The sequence below is a fragment of the Mustela nivalis genome (genome assembly GCF_964662115.1).
Source record: "Mustela nivalis genome assembly, chromosome: 17".
Taxonomy (NCBI): Eukaryota; Metazoa; Chordata; class Mammalia; order Carnivora; family Mustelidae; genus Mustela; species Mustela nivalis.
Genome location: NC_139036.1, coordinates 40,906,660 through 40,928,077, shown reverse-complemented (window position 1 = coordinate 40,928,077; position 21,418 = coordinate 40,906,660). Strand labels below are relative to the sequence as shown.

General features: G+C 51.9%; 2 protein-coding genes across 2 annotated transcripts; both read right to left on the bottom strand.

Annotated features, from left to right (window-relative positions):
• Window positions 1–2,737, bottom strand: CSF3 (colony stimulating factor 3). Its single transcript, XM_082704993.1, has 5 exons — window positions 2,447–2,737; window positions 2,174–2,328; window positions 1,661–1,768; window positions 1,388–1,534; window positions 1–1,064 (listed from the first exon to the last, which is right to left on the bottom strand). The coding sequence occupies exons 1-5, from the start codon at window positions 2,457–2,459 to the stop codon at window positions 900–902; spliced, it is 588 nt and encodes a 195-aa protein (XP_082561119.1). The 5' UTR covers window positions 2,460–2,737; the 3' UTR covers window positions 1–899.
• A 5,199-nt stretch (window positions 2,738–7,936) lies between these two features.
• On the bottom strand, window positions 7,937–21,357 carry PSMD3 (proteasome 26S subunit, non-ATPase 3). Its single transcript, XM_082704937.1, has 12 exons — window positions 20,703–21,357; window positions 17,875–18,065; window positions 16,384–16,521; window positions 14,326–14,462; window positions 13,428–13,618; window positions 13,157–13,260; window positions 10,551–10,665; window positions 10,327–10,446; window positions 10,095–10,198; window positions 9,680–9,835; window positions 8,603–8,653; window positions 7,937–8,396 (listed from the first exon to the last, which is right to left on the bottom strand). The coding sequence occupies exons 1-12, from the start codon at window positions 20,926–20,928 to the stop codon at window positions 8,319–8,321; spliced, it is 1,611 nt and encodes a 536-aa protein (XP_082561063.1). The 5' UTR covers window positions 20,929–21,357; the 3' UTR covers window positions 7,937–8,318.
• Between the last annotated feature and the right edge of the window lie 61 nt (window positions 21,358–21,418).

Below are 21,418 nucleotides of genomic sequence, written 5' to 3'. Positions count from 1 at the left end.
TTTATTGGAGACAAATAAGATATTTTATTATCAGAGTTTGGCTACAGTGAGAAAGTAGGGGCAGAGGTGGAGGGTGAGGAGCTGAGCATTCCTCTCACATACCCCGTCACATAACCTTCCACGTCTTCCCCTCCAACACTCCCAGTCCCACCACCCCCTCCAGCAAGGCCAATACAGGAGCCTCTGCCCAGCCCTTGAAGGGTCAGAATCCTGACCCTGGTGAGGGTGGGGCAGGTGTCAGGAGCGTGTCATTGTCGCTCTAGGGCATCCAGAAAGCTGAGGAACGGTAACAATGCCCAGGTTCCCCATACAGGAAGTCAAAATATGACCAAAAACATCTTAAAAACTAGATTCCCCAGCAAATTCGTGGGACCCCAGGGTCAAACCTCCCCGCTCTGGCCACCTCCTGGGAGGCCTAATGCCCGTGGGGAAGGGGACAGACAGGAGGAGAAGCAAGACCTAGCCCACCGGGCATGTGCAAGCCGAGCTGGTGAGGCCAGAGCGAGGGGGAACCCAGGAGGGGAACACTGCTGTTTAAATATTAAACAGGGTTTTCTTGTCTCCCACATGGGAGACTTCCTGATGCTCCCGGGGGTCTTAAGGTGGGTACCCTTGGGGTAAGGAGTTCACTGGGGTTCTTCCCAGTGCCCACCGCAGAGCCAGGCCGGGGAGCAGTCACAGGAGTCAATACGTGGTATTTACCTAGCTACCTCCCTGTCCAGGGGACAGGAAGACAGGGGCTTTTCTCCCTGCTACAAGCAGGAGAATGGAACTCAGAGATGGCAGGAAGGACCCAAGGGTCCGGGGCTCTTTCCTGCTTTTTCTTGTCTTTAAATATTAGATTTAAATAAGCATAAATATTAAATAAAGATAAATACACTGGTTGGGGAGGGTTTTGCTCAGGGTTTGGCAAAGGAGCGCAGAGCACGGTAGGCCAGCTCCAGGAAGCTCTGCAGGTTGGAGGCCACCAGGACCCCTCCGGCCCGGCGCTGGAAGGCCGAGGTGAAGGCTGGCATGGCGCCCTGGGTGGGTGGCACTGCCGGGGCCACCCCGAGCTCTTCCATCTGTTGGGGGAGAAGAGGAGATCAGCTAAGTGGGCATGATTAGCTAAGGAAATGCGAAGGGCTGGGGGGTGTGCAGGATCAGACCACACGGTTGATGGGTGAATGGTGGAGGCTGGCCTTGAACCGAGGTCTACATCAGGGTCTGGCTCCCGCCCTCATCTAGGGCGAGTGGAAGGGCTGGCATTAAGAGGGGCCTGGAGTGGGAGCTCTCTCACCCTGAGAAGCCTCCCACACTGACCCTAAGGAACTGGGATCCTCAGGCTTGCAGCATGATCTCTGGGGACCAGCTCAGTCCAACCCTTGTGGCTCCCAGTGAGGCTCACCTCCCGCCAGAGGTTGATGGCGAAGTCGCCGATGTCCAGCTGCAGCGTTTCCAAGGCAGGGGTGAGCTCAGGGGGTAGCCCTGTCAGAGCCTGCAGGAGGCCCTGGTAGAGGACAAGGCTGTTGTGGAGTTGACGCAGGCAGCCCGTCTGGGGGACAGAGTGGCGGAGTTAGGGGGTGCTGTCCGGGCGCTCCTTTCAAGGCCTGGAGGTCCAGAGAGACTTCCAGACCATTCTTCCCTCTCTTCCACTCCCTCTACCCCTCCAGAAACTCACCAGCTGCAGGGCGTGGCTGGAGCAGCCACTCAGGGAAGGCTGGGGGATGCCCAAAGCGTGTCCGAGAAGCACCAGCTCCTCGGGGTGGCACAGCTTGTGGGTGGCGCACTGGGGACAGGAAGGATGCTGCGTGAGGGGGAGCTGAGGGGCCCGGCGACTCCTGTTTCCGAAGTCCTCCCTGTTTCTCCAAGGTCTTCCCCTCCCTCCCAGTCCTGCCAGGCCGCTCAGGCCCACTCTGCCCTCCATGGTGATCCAGAATCTGGGCCATCCAGGCACTGTCCTTGAGACACTTCCCAGCCAGCCTTCCAGGGCTCCACTCTCTTAATTCTCTTCCCCTTCCCCTGGGGTCTTCCCTTGGCCATGCCCCTCCCTGATGATGTCTTCTCACCACTCCCTTCCCCTCCCTTCAGCCCTTTCCCCTTCCTCCCTCCCTGCAGCTCGGCCCTCTTCTTTCCTCCACTGGCCCTCTCCCAGCATCCAGGTCCCCTCGTCCCCTCAGCGCCTCTCACTCACCAGCCTCTCTTGCAGCACGGTGCTGTCAGCCTGCACCTTCCTCATTTGCTCTAAGCACTTGAGCAGGAAGCTCTGGGGCAGGGAGCTGGTAGGGCCCAGGGGGGCGGCTGCTCCAACCAGCCAGAGTGCCTCATACCACAGTATCAGCTGCAGGGCTGAGAGCAGACAGGGGGTGCTCAGGAGACAGGGGGTCCACTTCCACCTGGGGCCCCCCCAGCCCCTCTGCCACTCCAGCCTCTCCCCTCCCCCACCCCCAGTGGCCGGGACACTCACCGATCAGCTTCATGGAGCTCTGGGGAGCAGGCTCAGCCAAAGGTCTGGGTGGATCTGTGGGCGCCAGGCTCTGGCGGGGACCGGCTGCACAGGGCCTTTATACGGGAGCCCATGAGGCCTGGGAGGAAATTACCTGGTGCCACGACTGAGGCTTAGTAATAACTTCCCAGGATTTATGCAAATTTGGTGTCCAGGACAATGCGGGGGGGCTGGGACAAGAAGCTGTTTGCGAAAGTTTTGTGAAATTGTGGAATCCCTGCTCTTTCTTTGACATCTGGTCCCCCTCAAATGCTCTTCCTCCCCCTCAACCCCACCCAGGCCCGAAATTGCCCCAGGGTGTTTGATCAGAGCCGCTGAGGGAGGTTGTGCCTGCTGATACAGAGGCAGGCAGGCGAGGCTAGAGGCTGGTCAGCCTGACCCAGTGGGAGGCAGGCCTCCAAGCGGCCCCTCCCTCCTTCCCTCCTGGCCAGAGGAGGGGGAGCAGCCGCTTGCGCTTTCCCTTGGGACTCCCAAACTACCTGCTCCCTAGACCCCGAATTCTGAGAGGGAAGAAGCTAGTTGCCCCCATTTCTACCTCCCAAACTCCCAGAAGGCTGCCTTCCTGAGACCCCTCCTGAGGGGCCCGGGGCCTGAGGTAGGGACACTAGGGTTTTGCCTCCTGTCTCCACCCCATACATTGATGGGCATCATCCCAGTTTCCTGTCTTGAACTGGTTAGCTGGGAACTCCCCAATCCCCCCCGTGACTCATTCCTTTAAGCCCCCAGAATCCTGGCAGAAACCAGAGGAAACCGGATGTCTGTCCCAAATGAAGCAAGACCCTTGAGGCTCTGGGTCTCTTGGTTCACCTGACCTTGCCCTTCCTCCTCCTCCCGGGGTTCTCCTCCCTCCAATGGTGGCCCAGTGCTTTGGAGCTGGGGGAGGGTCTGTAACACGTGGCTTCCCTGGCCAAGTTGACCGCCTGCCAGAGTGTGTGCAGCCCTGAGGTGGAGAAGGGCTGGGGGTGAGAAAGAAGAAACTGCAAACAGCCTCAAATCCTAGAGCCACGCGAGTCTTGGAGTCTGGTCTACACCCCCTGAACCCAGCCAGAGAGGGATGTGCCTTGCCCAAGGTCAAGGAGAGCAGGCTCAATCTTCTGAGTTACAGCCTGGAAATTCGCCTCAGGCTTGAGGGTTTCCTACAGGCCAGTGGGCCTGCCTAGCAATCCTTCGACCACACCCAAGGCTGTCACTTTCCGTCCCAATTTACCTCAGCAGGAGCCAAGGAATGGACACCTCTTGATAAGGAGTGGGTGTGTCTGCCTGGGTGAGGCCATCTCTGGGGTGCGGGTGCCCCCTGGTGGCCACAGTGGGCAGGGACTTCACCTGCTGATTTGTTCTCTTGCCTCAGGTCCCCTGTCCCACTGGGTGGGCTGGGCGGGGAGCGGGTGGGGGGTGGGCTGTCGGCCACTCTATCTCACGTAGGCTGGCCACCGTGCCCCGACTGAGGCCAGCTCTGCGTCCAGCTCTCCGGGAGCACAGGGGTGGGTTTAGAACTGCAGCGGGGCAGGAGATTCACTTTCACAAACATGTCCCTTCATCCTCCCTCAAAGAACCTCCAGAGGACTCCGCTGGCCCCAGACATTGTGCTGAGCACTCTCCACACATTATCGAGTGTATGACTTCCAGTGAGTCTATGAGGAAGGTACTGGAACCACTTCCCATTTTACAGAAGATGAATCAAAAGTTGGATGCTCAACCGATGTATCTATCCAGGTGCCTCTTCACCATTAAATCCCTTAATCAGTGTTTGGCCTCACAGACCTAGACCCAGACTATCAATTCACCTACAGTCCAAGTGTGTAGGACGTTTGATTGAGAAAATACGTTAATTCCGACAAAGGTAGCCAGGATGGTGAGAGGACTCAGGATCAGAATTTGAAGAAAACAGGCTGTTCTGACTGGGGGAGTGAAGGAAGAGCTTGTTGCCTGACCTCAAGGGCTGGAAGTGGGACAGGGAGCGCAAGCCACAGCCAGCGAGTTTTCCTATGAACAGAAAGAAAGAGCTTTCCAGCGGTCAGAAGTGTGAGAAATGGAGTGGGCTGCTTCCAGGGGGAGTGAGCTGCCCGTCCTGGGAAGCATTCTGGCCTCCATTCCATAGGGAAAGAATCCAAAAGTCAGCTGGTAATTATTGGACACCTCTTATATGTCAGGCACCTTCCATCACACTTGCGTCCTTCATCCTCCAAACCGAGCGGAAGGATGTGGATCGCTCCCATTAGAGACAAAGGGCAGGTCAGTGAGGTGAAGGGTCTTGCCTCAGATCTCAGAAGGAGGCGATGGCCAGGCCAGGCGGGAGGGAGAGTCAGGCTTCCCCAGCCTGCACCATCCCCATTATGTTACCTTCCTATTCGGAGAGTCGTTCCTCCCAGAGCAGGGCTTGATCCCCACTTCAGCCCTATGCATGGGACGATAAAGACCAGGTAGAGAGCCAGGGCTTGCCACTAGTCAGGTCGCACAGGCTGAGCTGGACCAGAACCATCTTCTGGCAAAGGGCCTGGCTCTGGAGACCCCTGGCAGTCATTCCGCCTTCCAGCTTCCTGAAGGCTTTCCCAGGTGTTTCTCAATGGCCAGAACTGGCCCGAGACTTCCCCTCATGCTTCCTGTTTTCATCTGGTACAGGACCTGGAGCATCTCTCAAAGGGTTCTGGGGTGACTCATTTGTTGCAGACTCAGCCTGGGAGCCAAGATATGGACACCTCGTGTCAAGAATGGGTTTTACATTTTTAAGTTGTTGGGGGGAAAATCAAAAGGATATTTCCTAACATGTAAACGTCATACGCAATTCAAACCCTGGTGTTCTTAATTTGTTTACATATTGTTTATAGCCGCTTTCAAGAAGGTCAGAACTGAAATGAATAGTTGTGACAGATCATATGGCTCACAAGCCTTAAAAATGTGCCATCTGGCCCTTTGAGAAAAGTTTGCACATCACAGGGCGCCTGGGTGGCTCAGTGGGTTAAGCCGCTGCCTTCGCTCAGGTCATGATCTCAGGGTCCTGGGATCGAGTCCCGCATCGGGCGCTCTGCTCAGCAGGGAGCCTGCTTCCTCCTCTCTCTCTCTCTGCCTGCCTCTCTGCCTACTTGTGATTTCTCTCTGTCAAATAAATAAATATAATCTTTAAAAAAAAAAAAAAAGTTTGCACATCACATCCACTGTCCCTGCATACCAGGAGACACAGAGCTGTCCTCTGTCAGAGCAAATTGATGCGCACCAGTCAGGAAAGGGCTAAATAAATCAATGTCCACAGATGCCTCCACCTCAGCCCCTCATGGAATGAAAACTCCATGAGGAAAGGAATTAACCGGCTTTATCTGTGCAGTTTCAAAGTGCTTAGGACAGTGCTAGGAATGGTATCAACACGACTAGATCTCAAAAGCAAGAGTGAGTGGAGAGCAAGTTACATTTACGTGATAGATACGTCATTTAAAAGATTTAAAAATGCAACCATATTTTGCTTAACACAAGGTATAAAGACAACCTGGAGGGCTACCCCTGAATTCATGGGAGCGGCTGCCTCCAGGGAAGGTAGGGAAGGGCCTGGGAAAGGAACAAGATGGGCTTCCAACTGAGCTGTGATGGTTTTCCTCCGCTGAGAAAACTTGAACTGATAACTAAATGTCACCATTTATTAAACTGGGGTGGAAATACGTGGGGATTTGTTATGTTATTCTTCGTGCTTCTCTGTAGTTCTCTAATTAAAAAGAAAAAAACCAGAAGGTGGAGTGCACAGTGAACTCTGCGAGCACAAAAAGGACACTAAGCTTCTCCAGGAAGAGAAAACCAAGCCAATGGGAATGAATTACAAGAAACTTCCAGTGAGCAGACAGAAAAATAGTCCATAGATTCCAGGTGGGCAAGAACCAGGAAATCATGGCAAATGACCCCCAGTTCTCTAGACCAGGGTGACACTCTCCATTCTATTACCAACCAGGAGAGGGTCTAAAGCACTTTGAGCTGGGTGCTGACTGTTAAGATTCATAACCTTGGGGCACCTGGCTGGCTCAGTTGGTAGAGCGCGTGACACTTGATCTTGGGGTTGTAGGTTTATGCCCTACATCAGGATCAGGTGTAGAGATTATTTAAAAATAAAGTCTTTTTTTTTTTTTTCCTTTTTTTTTAGAGACTGCATGTGCTCCAGCAAGAACCTGGGGTCGGGGGTGGGGGCAGAGAGAGAGCGAATCTTCAGCAGGGTCCATGCCCAGTGCAGAGCCCAACACAAGGCTCAGTCTCACAACCCTGAGATCATGACCCCCCCCGAAATCAAGAATCAGATGCTTAACCGAGTCACCCAAGCACCCCCAGATAATCTTTTTTTTTTCTTTTTAAGAGTTTCATTACACTGAGAGGTGGCAGTAAAAGCTTTTTAAAGCAAATGGGCAATGACTAGTCACTGTGACCACGGCTGGGATGGATCAGGAACCAAAGCCAGGCCAGTCTAAAACATGCCTTTAGCGGAAATTAGGGATATTGGGGGATGAAAATCTTCAGTTGGTATGAACAGAGTGTACCTTTCCTAACAAACAAAACTTCATTGGACCCAGGGTATGAGGCAATGGGCAAAGGCCCAGGAGGACACAAACACCTCATGCGCTCTAAGAATCTCCAAGCTAGTTAGGACTTTCACACCACCTCCTAGTATTTGATCTCAAGGGAGTGTTTCAGAAGCCAGGGGGATATATCATTGTGAGGCAGGAAGCCTGGAGGTGGTGTAGAAATCCAGGGGCTGGAGAGCCAGAGCACAGCAGGAGAGGGAACACAGTTAGCAGGAGAGGGAACACAGTTACCAGGAGGCAAAAAACCCCAGGCCCCACTCAGATAACAGAGCTCTTGGCAGGAACAGAGCACACGTACAGCAAGGTACCAGGGGCTGGGGGATAGGGGACACACACACAGCCACAATTCAATGAGCCAAGATGGGGAGCAGTACCCAAGACTTCCAGACCTACCCAGACCCATTCCCACCTCCACTCCAATCCACAGCTGGAGTAAGTGGGCGGGGCCACAGGGAGGGGGAGGGGGTCCTGCCTGACCCAGTTCTGTTCTCCCATCCATTAAGGGCCAACTGGGCAAGGCCCTGCTCTCCACTTCTGGAGCCCCTTCTCTCCTCTGCAGACCTCACCCAAAGGCCAGTCCCTTGCCTTTCCCTTGATCCTCTAGAGGTCTAGATTTCTAACTTCAGATCCAGCTCAAGAGTCTAATCCTTTATTGGACAAATGTGGGGAAGGAGACTGAGGTTTAGTGACTTGCCCAATATTGGCCATCCAGTTAGAGAGGAGAGAGGCCCTTCTGGTGTCAGATCAGCATCTGCTCCTCTGCTCCCCCTGCCCTTGGCTCCCCCTGCCTTTGACCCTGTCCTCATCCACAGTCACACTGGGCTAGATAGAAAAATCTGGCTGTCAACACTGCAGAGTGTGAGAGCAAAGTACTGTCACTAAATGATGCACAAAGAACTTTGGAGAACTTTTTATTGTTTAAAAATCATAATTGAAGCTTCAAAAAACATACATCCCAGCACATGTCCCAATTCCAGTCCCCGACTCCCGGGAGAGCACAGGGCTATTCCCTCCCATTCTGCTGCCCACACCACTGGCCAGGACCCTGCCCTGGGGAGGCTGCCCGCCTACCTTCCTGCCCACCGTGTGCTATGTCACTGGCTGGGGAGGGGTCCTGGGGTGAGGTGGGGGTGGCCGGCTCCCTGCACCCCTCACCCCCCGCACATATGAGTCTGTGAGACATGTACGGAAAGGGGCCAGTTCCCCAGGCAGGGTACCCCAAGGGGGGGGTAGATAAAGAGCCAGTCCCCACTCACCCCAACCCTCCCCAGCCCCCCAGCTCAAGGGAAGCTGTCATCATCATCTTCTGCCATCTCCTTGGCGAACTCCAAGTCCTGCTGTTCCCGCTCACGCCGTTCCTGGAGCAAGAGGTAAGGTGAGGGCTGGGCTGCTGGGGACCAGTGGGGCTCTCTCACACAGTGCTTCATCCAGCCCATTCCCCCCCAAGGTCAGGGACTGCCAAAGCTTTGGAGCTGCTCCAAGCCTTTCCAGACACTGCCTCCCTCTTCCCTCTCTGGAGAAAGTCTGAATGTTTCAGTTCTATCTAAAGCAGAATGCACCTTACCTCTGCAGACTCCAAGTCCTTGTTGTATGATTTGGGAGGAAACCTCATGGCCTGAAGCACAGGAGAGAGAGAAGCAATCAGATGAAGAAAAGGCATGCACTTAACTTACATTTATTGTGCTCCTTCTGTGTACCAGACACCACGACAGGAGGAAGGTTATTCAATCTCCAGTTGAGCCTACTGGGGAGCTAGGCATGTAAGTGAATTACTACATCACGTGGTAACTGCTAAAGGAGAGAATCAGAAGACCCGGAGGTTTAAGTGACTAATGTCCCTGAAGGCGCAGGGAGGGGGACTGGCAGTGAGGAGGGAAAGGAGGAAAGGAACAGACTGCTGTGGGAATGGAGGAAAGCATTCCAGGCAGAGGTTTCCATGTGTGAAAAGGCCTGGCCTGAGCAGAGTGGGACCAGCTGGGGTTGGGGGGGGGGGGTAGGCGGGGCAAGGGAGGGGGAGGAAGGAAAATCAGGGAGAGAGTTGGGGGAGAGGGGAGGGAACACCAGTGGGAGGGGACCAGGTTGCAAAGGGCCTCTCATGTCTCCCTGAGCACGGCATTTACCTGATTTTAAGCAAGGTAACAACAACCCCAGTTCCTTGAGGCAAGAAGAGACCAGGAAAAATCTGACACACAGTACCAGTACCTAGGTCAGAGCCTGCCACAGGATAAGGGCTTAACAGCCTTTTGTGGAACGAGGTACCTGCCTCGCCTTCTCCACAGTTCAGGCTTCACTAAGTGCCCTGAGACAGCGACTGCATCTCATGACCTCAGCGCCAAGGCAGGCTGGGCAGGTCTTTCACTCTCAGCCTTACAGATGGAGAAACAGGATCAGAGAAGGTGAAGGACTCCAGTCTGGAAGTAAATCTGGAAGCCTTCACTCTGAATCCACCTGCTCCTCCCTGGCAACCAGACCCTTAGAGGCAGTCAAGGGTCTTACAGGCCCACAGGCCGAGTCCTTTGTTCCCACCAGGCCCCTGCCCTGCCGTTCAGCGACTCTACAGAGATGGGCTGAAACTCGGCTCTTCTCCTCTGAGGACTCCTTGGGTACTGCCAACTCCACCCCTGCAGCCCCGGCTTCTCACCTTGACAGACATGTTGTGGATATCGAGGCAGAAGGAGATCCGCTGGTGGAAGGCCAGCTGGGGCTCACGGGTAGAGTAGATGTCAATCATCTCCTTGGACTGGACGTAGCCCTTCTCGTGGTTGATGCTGGCCTCAATGACACCATCCCGGATGGCCTGCAGGCCCCCCAAGGGATGCAAGGTCACCAGAAAGCCCATCTTCTAAACCTGAGAACATCCCGTCCTGTCCCTTTCCTCCTTATACTCTCACCTGCTCCTTTGTGTACAATTTCTCTCTGAAAACCGTCAGGCTTCACTCTAAGACCAGCACTCCCTGAAAAGACCACGCCACCCCCTCCTTAACCAATCCTCTCCCATTCCTGTGGCCTGAAATGCAGCAGGAACATGGCGGCTTCAGTCCCCGAGTCAGCCCCACCTTGGCAACAATGAACTCCGCGTCCTCTGGGCTATCCAGCTGCAGCTTCTGGGCGATGTCGGCCAGGGAGATTCGGGAATAGGAGAGGCTGATCATGCGCACACCTGGGAGAGGGAGGAGCAATGGCATGGGCAGGGTGGGCACAGCCCCTTCACCCACCCATGGACACCCATCGCAGAAGCCTCATCTGTGCCCTGCTCTCCCAGTGGCCCTCCCAGACTCTGACCCACACCTGTCTTAATGACGTTGTGCCGCAGTCGGATGATTAGGGTATAGGTCCCATCTGCTTGAAATTTCTCCCCAAACTGGTCAAGGACCTGGTTGAACTTGGCTAGGTTTCCGGTCCTGACAGCTGGAGGGGGAGAGGAGTGAATCAGATGATGCAAACAGGCAAACCCACAGAGGAGGTTATGGCGTCAGGGGTCCGGCCAGCTCTGGGAGGGGGACCAGCCTTACCTTGAGTCAGAAGGAAGTAGGGCATGAGTGAGCGCTTGAGGGACGGCTGGCGGAACTGTAGTCGGTCCGGGATTTCCCCGAGCAGCAGCTCCACCACAATCAGAAGCTTGTGCACCTGGTGGTATGTGACACGGGAACATAGTGGGCAGGGAGCCCCAGCAGGAGGGAGGAGGGAAAGAAAGAGGGCATCAGTGCACTCGGACACACTGTGAAACGGGGAAAGCGGCTCCGTGATGAGGCCCGTGCAGAGCTGTGCCTGCACCCAGAGCCAGGGACCGGGAAGAGCTGCCCCCGTGACCACACGGAGCTCTAAGTTCCACGTGCACACCACGCTGCCACAGCAATGCTCTGGAAGTTCAGGCCAGATGGGCAGGTCCTGTGGCTCTGAAACAAGGAGGAGACAGGGCCCAGAGGCCTAAGGAATCTGCCAAAGATGCTGATTAGGGATGTGGACTATTATTGGAGGAAAGGAGGTGAGTGTAGAGAACTTGGCCCCTGGGCAGAACCTTTGACAATAGGCCATGTGGACTCGAACTACCGGGGAGAACCGGCCCTTTCTTCTCCATAAAACCATGAGGGATTTGTGAATAGTGCCTCCTGTGGACTTAGCACCAAGCGAGGAAAATTACAATGGAGGCGATGATGCCAGTGATGTAGGAGCTGCCTACGAAGCAAGACGAACAGGACCACAGGGGGCTAAACCATGTGACAGCCAGAGTCAAGAGAGAAGTAAGCCATTATGATGGGTGGTGGGTTGGGGCACCTGAGTGACTCAGTTGGTTAAGTGTCTGCCTTCGGTTTGGGTCATGATCCCAGGGTCCTGGGATTGAGCCCCAAATCGGACTCCTTGCTCAGCAGGGAGTCTGCTTCTCCCTCTCCCCCTGCTTGTGCTCTCTAATCAATCAATCAATCAATCTTAAAAAAGAAAGAAAGATGGGTGGTGGGTGACCATGTCGACACTCACCCCCACACACCTCCGATGCTGCCCCGTTCCCTGGAGTGCGGGGAGACCCAGGAAAGAGGCACAAGTTAACACGCACACGCCGTCAGGATTTAGGTGAAGCAGAAAGAGAAGGATGTTTTGGTCGAGGGGACAGACTCACCAGCGTGAGCACATGTCTCAAGAAGTTTGGAAGGCTATCATGAGGGACGTGGGGCCTGTCTGCGGACGTGCTGTTTTGAATGCCAGACCAAGTTTGGAGTTTAGAGACAGAATGCTAGCCCTCACTCACTAGCTCGGAAAGGCTGAGTGACTGAGTCCTGGGCTTCCTTGTCCGTACAGTGGGCGGCATCGGTGGCAGCGGCTGTGTCATCATAAGCCTTGCCTGCCTCCCTCCCAGGACCTGTGATACTCTCTTGGGCTGGTTGTGGGAAGCAATGCAAGCTTCCTGGGCAAGGCAGAGACAGGCCCGGAGCTCTGTTCAGCTGGGCGGGCGTGTGGAAATTGGAAATTGGGTTCATAAAGCGGGGAAGATGACCAGAAGTGCCAGTGGCTCAAACAAAGGCACTGGTAATGCCAGAGAGGAGACAAATCCAAAAGACATGGAGGCAACTTAGGGAGGTGGGGTGGGGGGTGGCTCCCTCACAGTCTGCTGGCCAAAAAGACCTCACTCCAGCTCCCTCTGCTCCTCGCTGCCACCTGCCTCCACCACGGGGCCCACAGCCACTGGCAGTACAGTCTGCGCTCTCCCAGAATGCCTCTCCCCAGGGCACGGCACAGTTTATATACGGATTACCTGTATCTTTATGACTTTAGGGTACACTCACTGCATGTTGTAAGCAATCTAATATTCTGAATATTCTGCACACGTACTGTGAATGTCTGAAAAGCCATTCCTTTCTGTGAAAGTCTACCCATCATCAAAAACCAGATTAAACTATTTTTAAGATGTCTTTAATTATTTCACCAAAACCAAACCTGTCTTTCTCCGAACCTCTGAACAGAAGAAACAAACCACATCTTGACTAGATGGACCTAATCACTGTACATCTCCATCTGGTTCTCTTTCAAGGGGATGAGGGGGTGGCAATCATGTTAAGGTGGGAACGGAGGTCTGTAGTTTGGAAAGGTGGGTCCAAATTCCGGCTACCAGACTGTGACTTTACACAGGCCCTCCAGCCTTGCTGAGTCAATGCTGTTTACCGAGCTCACAGTGCCTAGTACCAAGGTCAGCACTCAAAAAGTACTTGGTGACTGAGAGCTCTCAGGTGGCCGAGATCTGTCTGTACCCAAATCTGTCAGTCTGATGGAGATTTCCCAGGCTCCCTGGCCACAGAAAACACCGCTCCCAAATAGGCATGCGAGGGACCAGGAAAGAGTCTAGGGTTTCTCAACACAACCCAGGCCCAGGCCTGGCATGGCTATAAGGACTGCCGGGGAAAGGGGAACATTCTGAACCATCTACCAAGGAGAATTTTCAGAGTATAAACCACGGGAGGTGCAGGCAGAGTCTGCTTTGTGCGCTCTGACCAGTGCTATGCACAAAGGGACATGCAATGCAACTCCTGGATAATGAAGGTTCAGGAGGCCTTCCCGGGGTCCCCGCGCAAGGGAGAACGAAGGCATTATCAGCTGAGTAAGCGGCAGAGGGAGAACTGCTGCTCACCGTCTGTTTGAAGCCGACAGCTGTGTGCTGAGGGGCCTTGCGAAGGGCATTGGTCATTGTTCTCCGGGCCTCTGAGTACTCCAGCTGAATGGCTTTGATCCGGCCTGCGTGCGGAGGAGAGAGTGGCTCAGGAGAACTGCATCACCCAAAGCCCCTCACAAGCCAGAGCGCCAAACGGGCCCCTTGGGCACCGAGCGCGCCCTATCTTCCAGCACTCTGTGCCAGGGAGCCAGACACCCCCTCTGGCCTGGGAGCCGCGCCCCTCGCTCACCTGTGTAGTAGAGGTACCTGGCCCACTCATTGTTGTTGGCCTGCTCGGGGAACACGGACTTGGACACCAGTTTCTCGGCCTGGTCGTACAAGCTGTAGTGCAGGTAGTTCCGCAGCAGCAGGTTGAGCAGGGTGGCCTGGCCGTCCGCATCGTGCCGGAGCGTGGCTGTCCGGAGCCGAGCGTGCAAGAAGCTGCGCGAAGGTGAGAAAAGCATGTCAAACGTCTCGACGAACGACTTTGAACGGCTGTGACCCCTCTACTCTCTCAATTCCAAAACAAGTGACACAAACTGCTTTTCCGGTTATTCACTGACTCTTCAACTCTCGAGTGCCCACGGTGTGACGCACTGTCCCAGGTGCACAAACAGGATGCAACTGTGCATTCCAATGGACGAGACAGACAATGATCCTGACAAGCAGGCATCGTAGGTAGCACGACAGAAGGAGATCTGGACTATGGAGAAACCAGGGTAAGTGCAGTGGGGAACGCAGGAGGTGAGGAGGATGGGGCTGCAATTTTAAACAGCTTGATCAGGGTAGGACCTTTCTGAAAAGGTAATGATTAAACACAGACTGAAGGAAGGAGGGAGAAGAGCACTAAAGGCGGAAGGAAGAACACTTCCTGCCTGGCCAGCATGGCCAGGCAGCCAATCACGGGAGCAGGGAAAAGCAGAGACTTGAAGGTAGTGAGCAGGCGCCAAGCCTCACATGCTGTCATGACTTCAGCTCTTCCCTGAGGAACATGGGGAGCCACCAACAGTTTTAAGCTGAGGAGTGAAATGTTTTCCGGCCTGTCCTTCTACCCTTGACCTACCCATCAGTCCTCCCTTGAGGTGGAGTGTAGGGAAGGCCCTGAGGGACAGTTCTAAACCTTGGGGTCAGACTCTGGCTCCCTGTACCTGCGCACCACATCCAGCTTGTCCAGAAACTCATAGACCCGGGCGTGATAGTAGTAACACTTCGCGGCCACAAGGTCCAGGGCCCGGCGGTTCTGAGTGCTGATCTTCTGCATCAGGTCGTCTGAGATCTTCTGTGCCTGTGGAGGCAGCCAAATGAGAATCAGGTGGGAGCTCCTCAAAAAGTTAAATGGGGAGCTACCCTATGAGCCAGCAACTTCCCTCTCAGGCATCAATCCAGGAGAACTGGAAATGTATGTTCACATAAAAGCTTGTACACAGGGACGCCTGGATGGCTCAGTGGGTTAAGCCTCTGCCTTCAGCTCATGTCATGATCTCAGGGTCCTGGGATCGAGCTCTGCATTGGGCTCTCTGCTCAGCAGGGAGCCTGCTTCCCCCTCTCTCTGCCTGCCTCTCTGCCTACTTGTGATCTGTCAAATAAATAAAGTCTTTAAAAAAAAAAAGCTTGTACACACATGTTCACAGCAGCGCTATTCATAACTATCCCTACAATGGAGTATTATTCATACATAAAAAGAACTGGAATATAGATATACACTACAACGTGGACAAATCTAGAAAACATCATGCTAAGTCAAAGAAGTCAGACACAAAAGGCCATGTGTTATGTAATTCCATTTATAGGAAATGTCCAGAATAGGAAAATCCATGAATCAGATAATGCAGATGAACAGTCGTTGCCAGAGGCTGGGGTGAGGGGAGGATGGGGAGTGATTACTAACTGTGACAGGGTTTCTTTCTGGGGTGATGAATTATTATGGAATTAGACAGTGATGATGATTGCGCAACCTTGTGAACACATCAAAACCCACTTAACTGTACCCTTAATTTTTTTTTTTAAGATTTTATTTATTTGACAGAGAGACATCACAATTAGGCAGAGATAAAGGGGGAAGCAGGCTCCCCGCTGAGCAGAGAGCCCGATGCGGGGATCGATCCCAGGACCCTGAGATCATGACCCGAGCTGAAGGCAGAGGCCCAACCCACTGAGCCACCCAGGCACCCCTGTACCCTTAATTTTTAAAGAATGTATTTAATTAATTAATTTTAAGTAATCTCTGTACCCAGTGTTGGGCTCAAACTCATGATCCAGAGATCAGGAGTGGATGCTCTACTGACTAAGCCAGCCAGGCGCTCCCTAACTGTATACCTTAAAGGGGGTGAATTATATCTCAAAACAAACAAAAACCAACTCGTGGCAAGGCAAGGAAAAAATAAAACAGGAAATGGAGCAGAGGAAACTGTCATTTCTTTCATTTTTAAGACTGACTTACTGGAGAGAACGAGCACATGGGTGGGCACATGTACACACTGAAGCGGGGGGTGGGGGTGGAAGGGCAGGGGAGGGAAAGAATCTCAGGCACACCCCCGCTGAGTGTGGAGCCCAACTCAGGGCTCGATCCCACAACTCTGAGATCATGACCTGAGCCCAAATCAAAAGTCGGATGCTTCAATGACCAAGGCGCCCAGGCGCCCTGGACCTGTCATTTCTTGAGCATATTCTTTGGACAGTGGCTGTGACTGACAAAGAACTTGGCCCCAGCTGGGGAGCCAGTGGCAGTGCAGTACCCACAGAGCTGTTCAGTCCTGTCATCAGAGCTGCCACTTACTGAAATACCATGGAAGCTTACTCTATGTGGATCACTGTGCTAGTATTTTACTTAACATCAACAGTGATGTCGTGAGTTGGGCACTGTTTTCCCCATTTGACACAAATCCAGGAGAAACTGATTTGCCTAAGGTACAGCTAGGATTTGAACTCAGGATTCTATCTCCAAATCTCCTTTTCCTAACAGAATCCACCGCACTGGTACCATGCCACAGAGAAGCGCGGTGCCAGCCCCTTCTCACGGTGTCTCAATAGGGTCTAAGGGGGATTCCCTGGATGTGGGGTTCAGCACATTCCCACATGGGGGAAAGAGTCGAGGGGGATGATGAAGAACCCAGGGACTCTCTCCAATTCTTCACCAGAGACGGTTTTTCCCACAAACCCCATGGACCGCTGGGGGCCCGTTCTTCTGGCTCACTGGTCCTGGATACCTCTTTGTAGCGCTTGCTGTTCATCAGGAAGATGACCACGAGGAGCTGCAGGTAGGCTTCCACTTCCGGCAGGAGGGGGGTTGACGCGGCTTTTCCTGTTCGGGGACGGAACTGTAAATCAGCTTCGGTATCCATGGGCTAGGAGGAGATAGGAATTACTGTGGAAAAGCTCAGTCAGATCAACCAGTTAAGAATTTATTTAATACTCAGGATGTATTTCAATAAATATTCACTAAGTACCTATTATATGCAAAATTCTTCTAGGTACTGGGGATATAAAAATAAAGATGGCACAGTCTCCTTCCAAAGGAAATCAAGGAGGCTGGCAAGAGAAATGAAAAGTGAAAAAAATGGAAACAAAACAAAACAAAACAAAAACCATAATGGTGACAGAAAGGATGATGTAGGACCCCTCAAAGAGCCTACAATCTAAGAGATTAAACCATTACACCTGGAACCTCTGCAAATTTTATCAGAGAGGGTTTAATAAGGTAATATAATTCTAGAGAGGAGGTCAAGAATAATGAGATACAATTTTTTTTGGTGGAAACAAAGGAAATTTGGGAGAAATTGACATATACATTGTACTTATCAGAGCTAGTCACCAAAACTGGCATAATGTACAAAAGCTCAAAAAGCAAAACATGTTGGGGGTAAATGTAGAGATATATGGGTTAAAAATTTTTTTCAAGGTGAAGACGGAAGAGGGTGTCTGTTCCCAAACAACAAATTCATCATCATTCCACCTCAAGGGATTTTTTGAGTATGTTCTACGGAACAGTCTATGAGCATACAGGGAGATGGCCGAAGGACAATGAGGTGTGAGAAGGGGTAGGACCTGGACATAAGGGGGATTTTACAGCCAGAAAGGAAAAGGAGAGGCCTCTCCTGACACAGAGTCCACTGCCAGCACCAAACGAACTTCAGTATTCACTATGTGTTAGGTACAGTTCTAAGAGTTTTACACATACTCCTTTCTTCCCCTGCATCCCCCAAATCCGTTTGCCACATTTAACAAAGGAGAAATGAAGCATCAGGAGGTTAGATCACTTGTCCAAGTCCCACAGGTACCAAATGACAGAGCTGGGATGAAAATGCAACTCTACCTCCAGAATCTGTGCTCTTAACCACCATCTTATACGTCCACAGTGAGGCTTTGGAGGCAGAGATGGGGTGGTACCTTCTCCTAGGACAATGGAAACATCACCCAACGGGAGGAAAGTGTTGGTGTTGGGGAGCAGCAGGAACAGAGTTTGGCTGGAAGGGTCCTGATTCCCAGCTCTTTTCCCTGACTCAGAAGAATGATACTACAGGGCAGGATGGTTCCCTTATTAGTGGACAAATGGGTATTAAAATGGGCTGCATTGTTTCGCTAGTCAGCTACAGCAGATTATATGACAGGGTTTAGGATGGGAAACAATTACATTGAGAGATGGGGGTCAGGTGTGGTCTGAGGCTAAGCTTGTACCTTAAAGCACCTGATTCACTTACTTCTTCCAGGAAGGGTAGTAAAAAGTCTCGAGTGGCATTATTTGAGGTGAAGAAACCATGCACAGCCTTATACAGAACATAGTGGTTGAGGCGGCGCGATGTGGAAGGTAGCATCCGCAGGGCCCTCAGCACGAATCGAGGCTCCTTGCCCGAAACTGCCTTCTCCAGCTGTTTCACATGCTCCTTGATGTCTGAGGAGGACCACAGAAGAGAAAAATGTTACTTCTAATTATTCCTATTCTCCCACCACTCTAGACAAGTAGTTCTAGGGAGCCTCTTATAGAAGGGCAAGATGTTGCTGGTCATTTCTTTTGCCTGATATGGTTAAGCAATACTTACAGATGCCATTCAGTGATTTTAAGACATAACCAAGAGACAAAGAAAAATAAAGCTGGGGCGGGGGAAAGGGTAGAGGGTGACAGAAGGAGTAAGAAAGGAGAAGCAACCATGAGAAACACATACAAGACAAACACATGGAGACTTATCAGTTCTCTAAATAGGAAAAGACTTTCTAAATATAAACAGTGGGAGAAATCCCCCACCCCCCTACCCCCATGAATGATCAATTCCACTCTGCAAAAAATCCTTCTGTGTAACTGTGTGAACAAAAGAAAAATATTTGTGACAAATGTGACTACAGTCATAATCTTATTTTACAAAGAGCTTTGCGTAAATTAGGATAAGTAAAAATGAACATAAACAGACAAAACAAAACGCAGACAGCTAACCGATATGAAAATATATTTCACTAGCATTTGAATAATTGCAAATAGAAATGTTTTCAACTACCAAATTGGTAATACTTAAAAAATCGTAACACAGAGGAGCTTCTGGGTGATGCAGCTGGTTGAGCATCTGACTCCTGGTTCTGGCTCAGGTTGTGATCTCAGGGTCCTGGGATGGAGCCCTGTGCTGGGCTCTGTGCTCAGTGTGGAGTCTGCCTGAGATTCTTTCTGCCTTTCCCTCTGCCCTTCCACCTTGTACACTTGTGCTCTCTCTAAAATAAATAATCCTTTAAAAAAATCATAACAGAGTCAAGGATGAACAGGATATTTCTGTTGGTATAATGTAAATCGGTATAGTTTCTCTGGACAATACCCATCCAAAGCTTTAAAAACATATGCCCTCTCAACTCAGGCATATTGAGAATCTAAAGAAATAATCATAAAGGTAGATTAAAAACTTGGGTCACAAAGATGACTGCTGCAAAGCTATTTACAATGCTAAAAAACTGGAAACAAGAGTCCAAGAATAAGGGAACGCACTGAATTGGTAGTTTCTTAGTTACCTTTGTACGTTTAGCACAGACTGCCTGGGTCTGCTTCATGGCATAATAATGGTAACTGATAACACTACAGAGAGTTTACTATAGGTTCACCTTGTGCTGGACACAGGTTCTAAGCATATTAACCTTTACATCAACCCAATGAAGTAGGTAATATTACTCTCATATACAGAGATGAGGCAACTAATATCAGAGCTTGTATGCTTAGCCACTATATCGGGTATTCAATAAACATTTCTGGAATAAGTTGAATGCTATGTTTATGGATATGTTAAATGAAAGCACACAAAATCAGCTGTATTTAGTTATGTCTTGCTCCAAACTGTCTATATAACTTGATCTCAATTACAGAACAGCTCAAAAATTCGTAGAAAAAAAATGTCAACCATGGCTGATGTTATTCCCTGCTACTTGAGACTTCCTGCAATGAAACACGAACTACTTTGCAACAACAACATGAAGTGCTTTATAAGAAACATATGTATGAATCCAGTAGCACCTTTGCCACCGGCTATCATTATTTTGGGTAAAAGTGTCTTGATTAGATACTGAGCCTGTGGCCCAACTTTAGAGTAGGGACTGATGCAGTCAACATTACATCCTCAAAAACACCACCCAGGAGCATAACTTTGCTTATCTCCATGTTTTTGAGAAAGGTTCTCCTGCAGTTAAGAGAGAAAACCCAATAAAGAGTCTCGTTCCACTCGATCCAGAGGAGGAAAACAGCACCAGATTCACAGTGGGAAGCTCTCACTCTGCCCACTCCAAATGTGGACAGGATGGTCTGAGGAAAGTGAAATGTGAACTTGGAGGAACAAGAGGGCTGTAAGAAGCTGGGAACATGCACCTAGGAGAAAAGAAATGGGGGGATTGGTACACAGCTTAGGTCGAACGTGAGTGTTAGGAATTCAAACAAAGATGACACCTAAAAACTTAAAAGTCTGTAATGTGCTTAAACTCTTTAAGAACAAAAATAAGGGCCTGGAGGGAGAGAAAGAGCAATGGGATCCTTAGGGTACCTTAATTACAAAAACAAGGAAGCAAGATACGGAGTACGGGGGCTTCTCTTAGAGGAGTTCGCCAGAGGTAGCTAAGATAACAGAAAACTTTTGTACAATCTTAAAAATTCAGGGTCAGTATTCTGCGTCACACTGACCCCCTTTGCACACATAAATACAAACACTGGTTTCTAGAAGGACCAATCCCATACTGGGGGCGTTAGAATCAGTTCGGTGGATGTAAACAGAGTAGACTGGAGAGGACTTAGAAGAGAGAGAGAGTCCACAGGCCCAGTGAGACTTACTTCTAAATGCAACCAGGGTAAGGCGGGAGGAGGTGTGTTAAGAAAGGAGTCCAGAGCCTGGAGAGAAGGATCATTATTGGGCCTGGGGTCAGGAATGTCAGGGTGGTTGGGGACGGGCACTGAGAGTGATCCTAAGGAATTGGGGGCGGTGGAAGCTGCCCTGGGGTCCCGAGGATAGGCTACATCACCGGGGCGCTATCATGCGTGACCACGGCACGTCCCCGGCCCTGGCTCTCGTACCCTCCAAGGTGACGGTGTCCAACTCTCGCTGGGAGTGCTCAGCCGCTGCCGCCGTCCCCGCCGCTTTGCTGTCAGGCTCCCCCGATGACCCACCACCCGCCGCCACCTCCTCTTTCATCTCCACATCCTGGGGGGTCGGGGGCGGCGGTGGTTCTTGTTCCCCTCCGCCCGGCGGCGGCTTCGCTTTGTCTGCGCCGCGGCGCCGCGCCGAGCCCTCCTGTTTCATGGCGCCTGGGGTCGCGGCCTACTCCGGGGACCGAGACCAGGGCCTCGCGTGAATCCTCGTACCAGAGACCAAGAACCGAGCTGGGCCTGCACACGAGCGCGGGCTCGCGACGGGCCGCACGATGACGGAGCAGCTGCAAACCCCTTCCCGACGCTGGGCCTTCTGGGAGACGCCAGGCCTGGCAGGCCGAAGACCGAGTCCACAAAAGGAAAAGAAATCAACAGCCGAGGTGGAGGATGGAGGCGGATCTTCGAGGAAGGAACAGGGAGGAGCTTGTATGGGTCCGCCCGGCTTTTGGAGCGGTTCAGGATTATTGTTTGTTTCTCTAGAGTGCATTTCCGGGCGCGTCCACGAGATGTCCCCTCAGGCTCCAACGTGGGTTACATCGGAGTCCTAAGAGCACCCTCACCAGCGTGGAGTGGGTAGGGCCTATCGCAGCGCGGGGCGTGATGACGTCATGAGTCGCCGGGCGGTTTCTGGCCGCCTCTAG

Coding starts and splice junctions, on each gene's coding strand:
- PSMD3 (XM_082704937.1), bottom strand. CDS start 20,928: ATGAAACAGGAGGGCTCGGCGCGGCGCCGCGGCGCAGACAAAGCGAAG. Junction 18,066..20,702: donor GGACACCGTCACCTTGGAGG/GTACGAGAGCCA, acceptor GGTCCTCCTCAG/ACATCAAGGAGCATGTGAAA. Junction 10,666..13,156: donor CTGTCGGCTTCAAACAGACG/GTGAGCAGCAGT, acceptor ACATACCACCAG/GTGCACAAGCTTCTGATTGT.
- CSF3 (XM_082704993.1), bottom strand. Junction 1,769..2,173: donor CCGTGCTGCAAGAGAGGCTG/GTGAGTGAGAGG, acceptor TCCTGTCCCCAG/TGCGCCACCCACAAGCTGTG. Junction 1,535..1,660: donor CCAGCCACGCCCTGCAGCTG/GTGAGTTTCTGG, acceptor TCTGTCCCCCAG/ACGGGCTGCCTGCGTCAACT.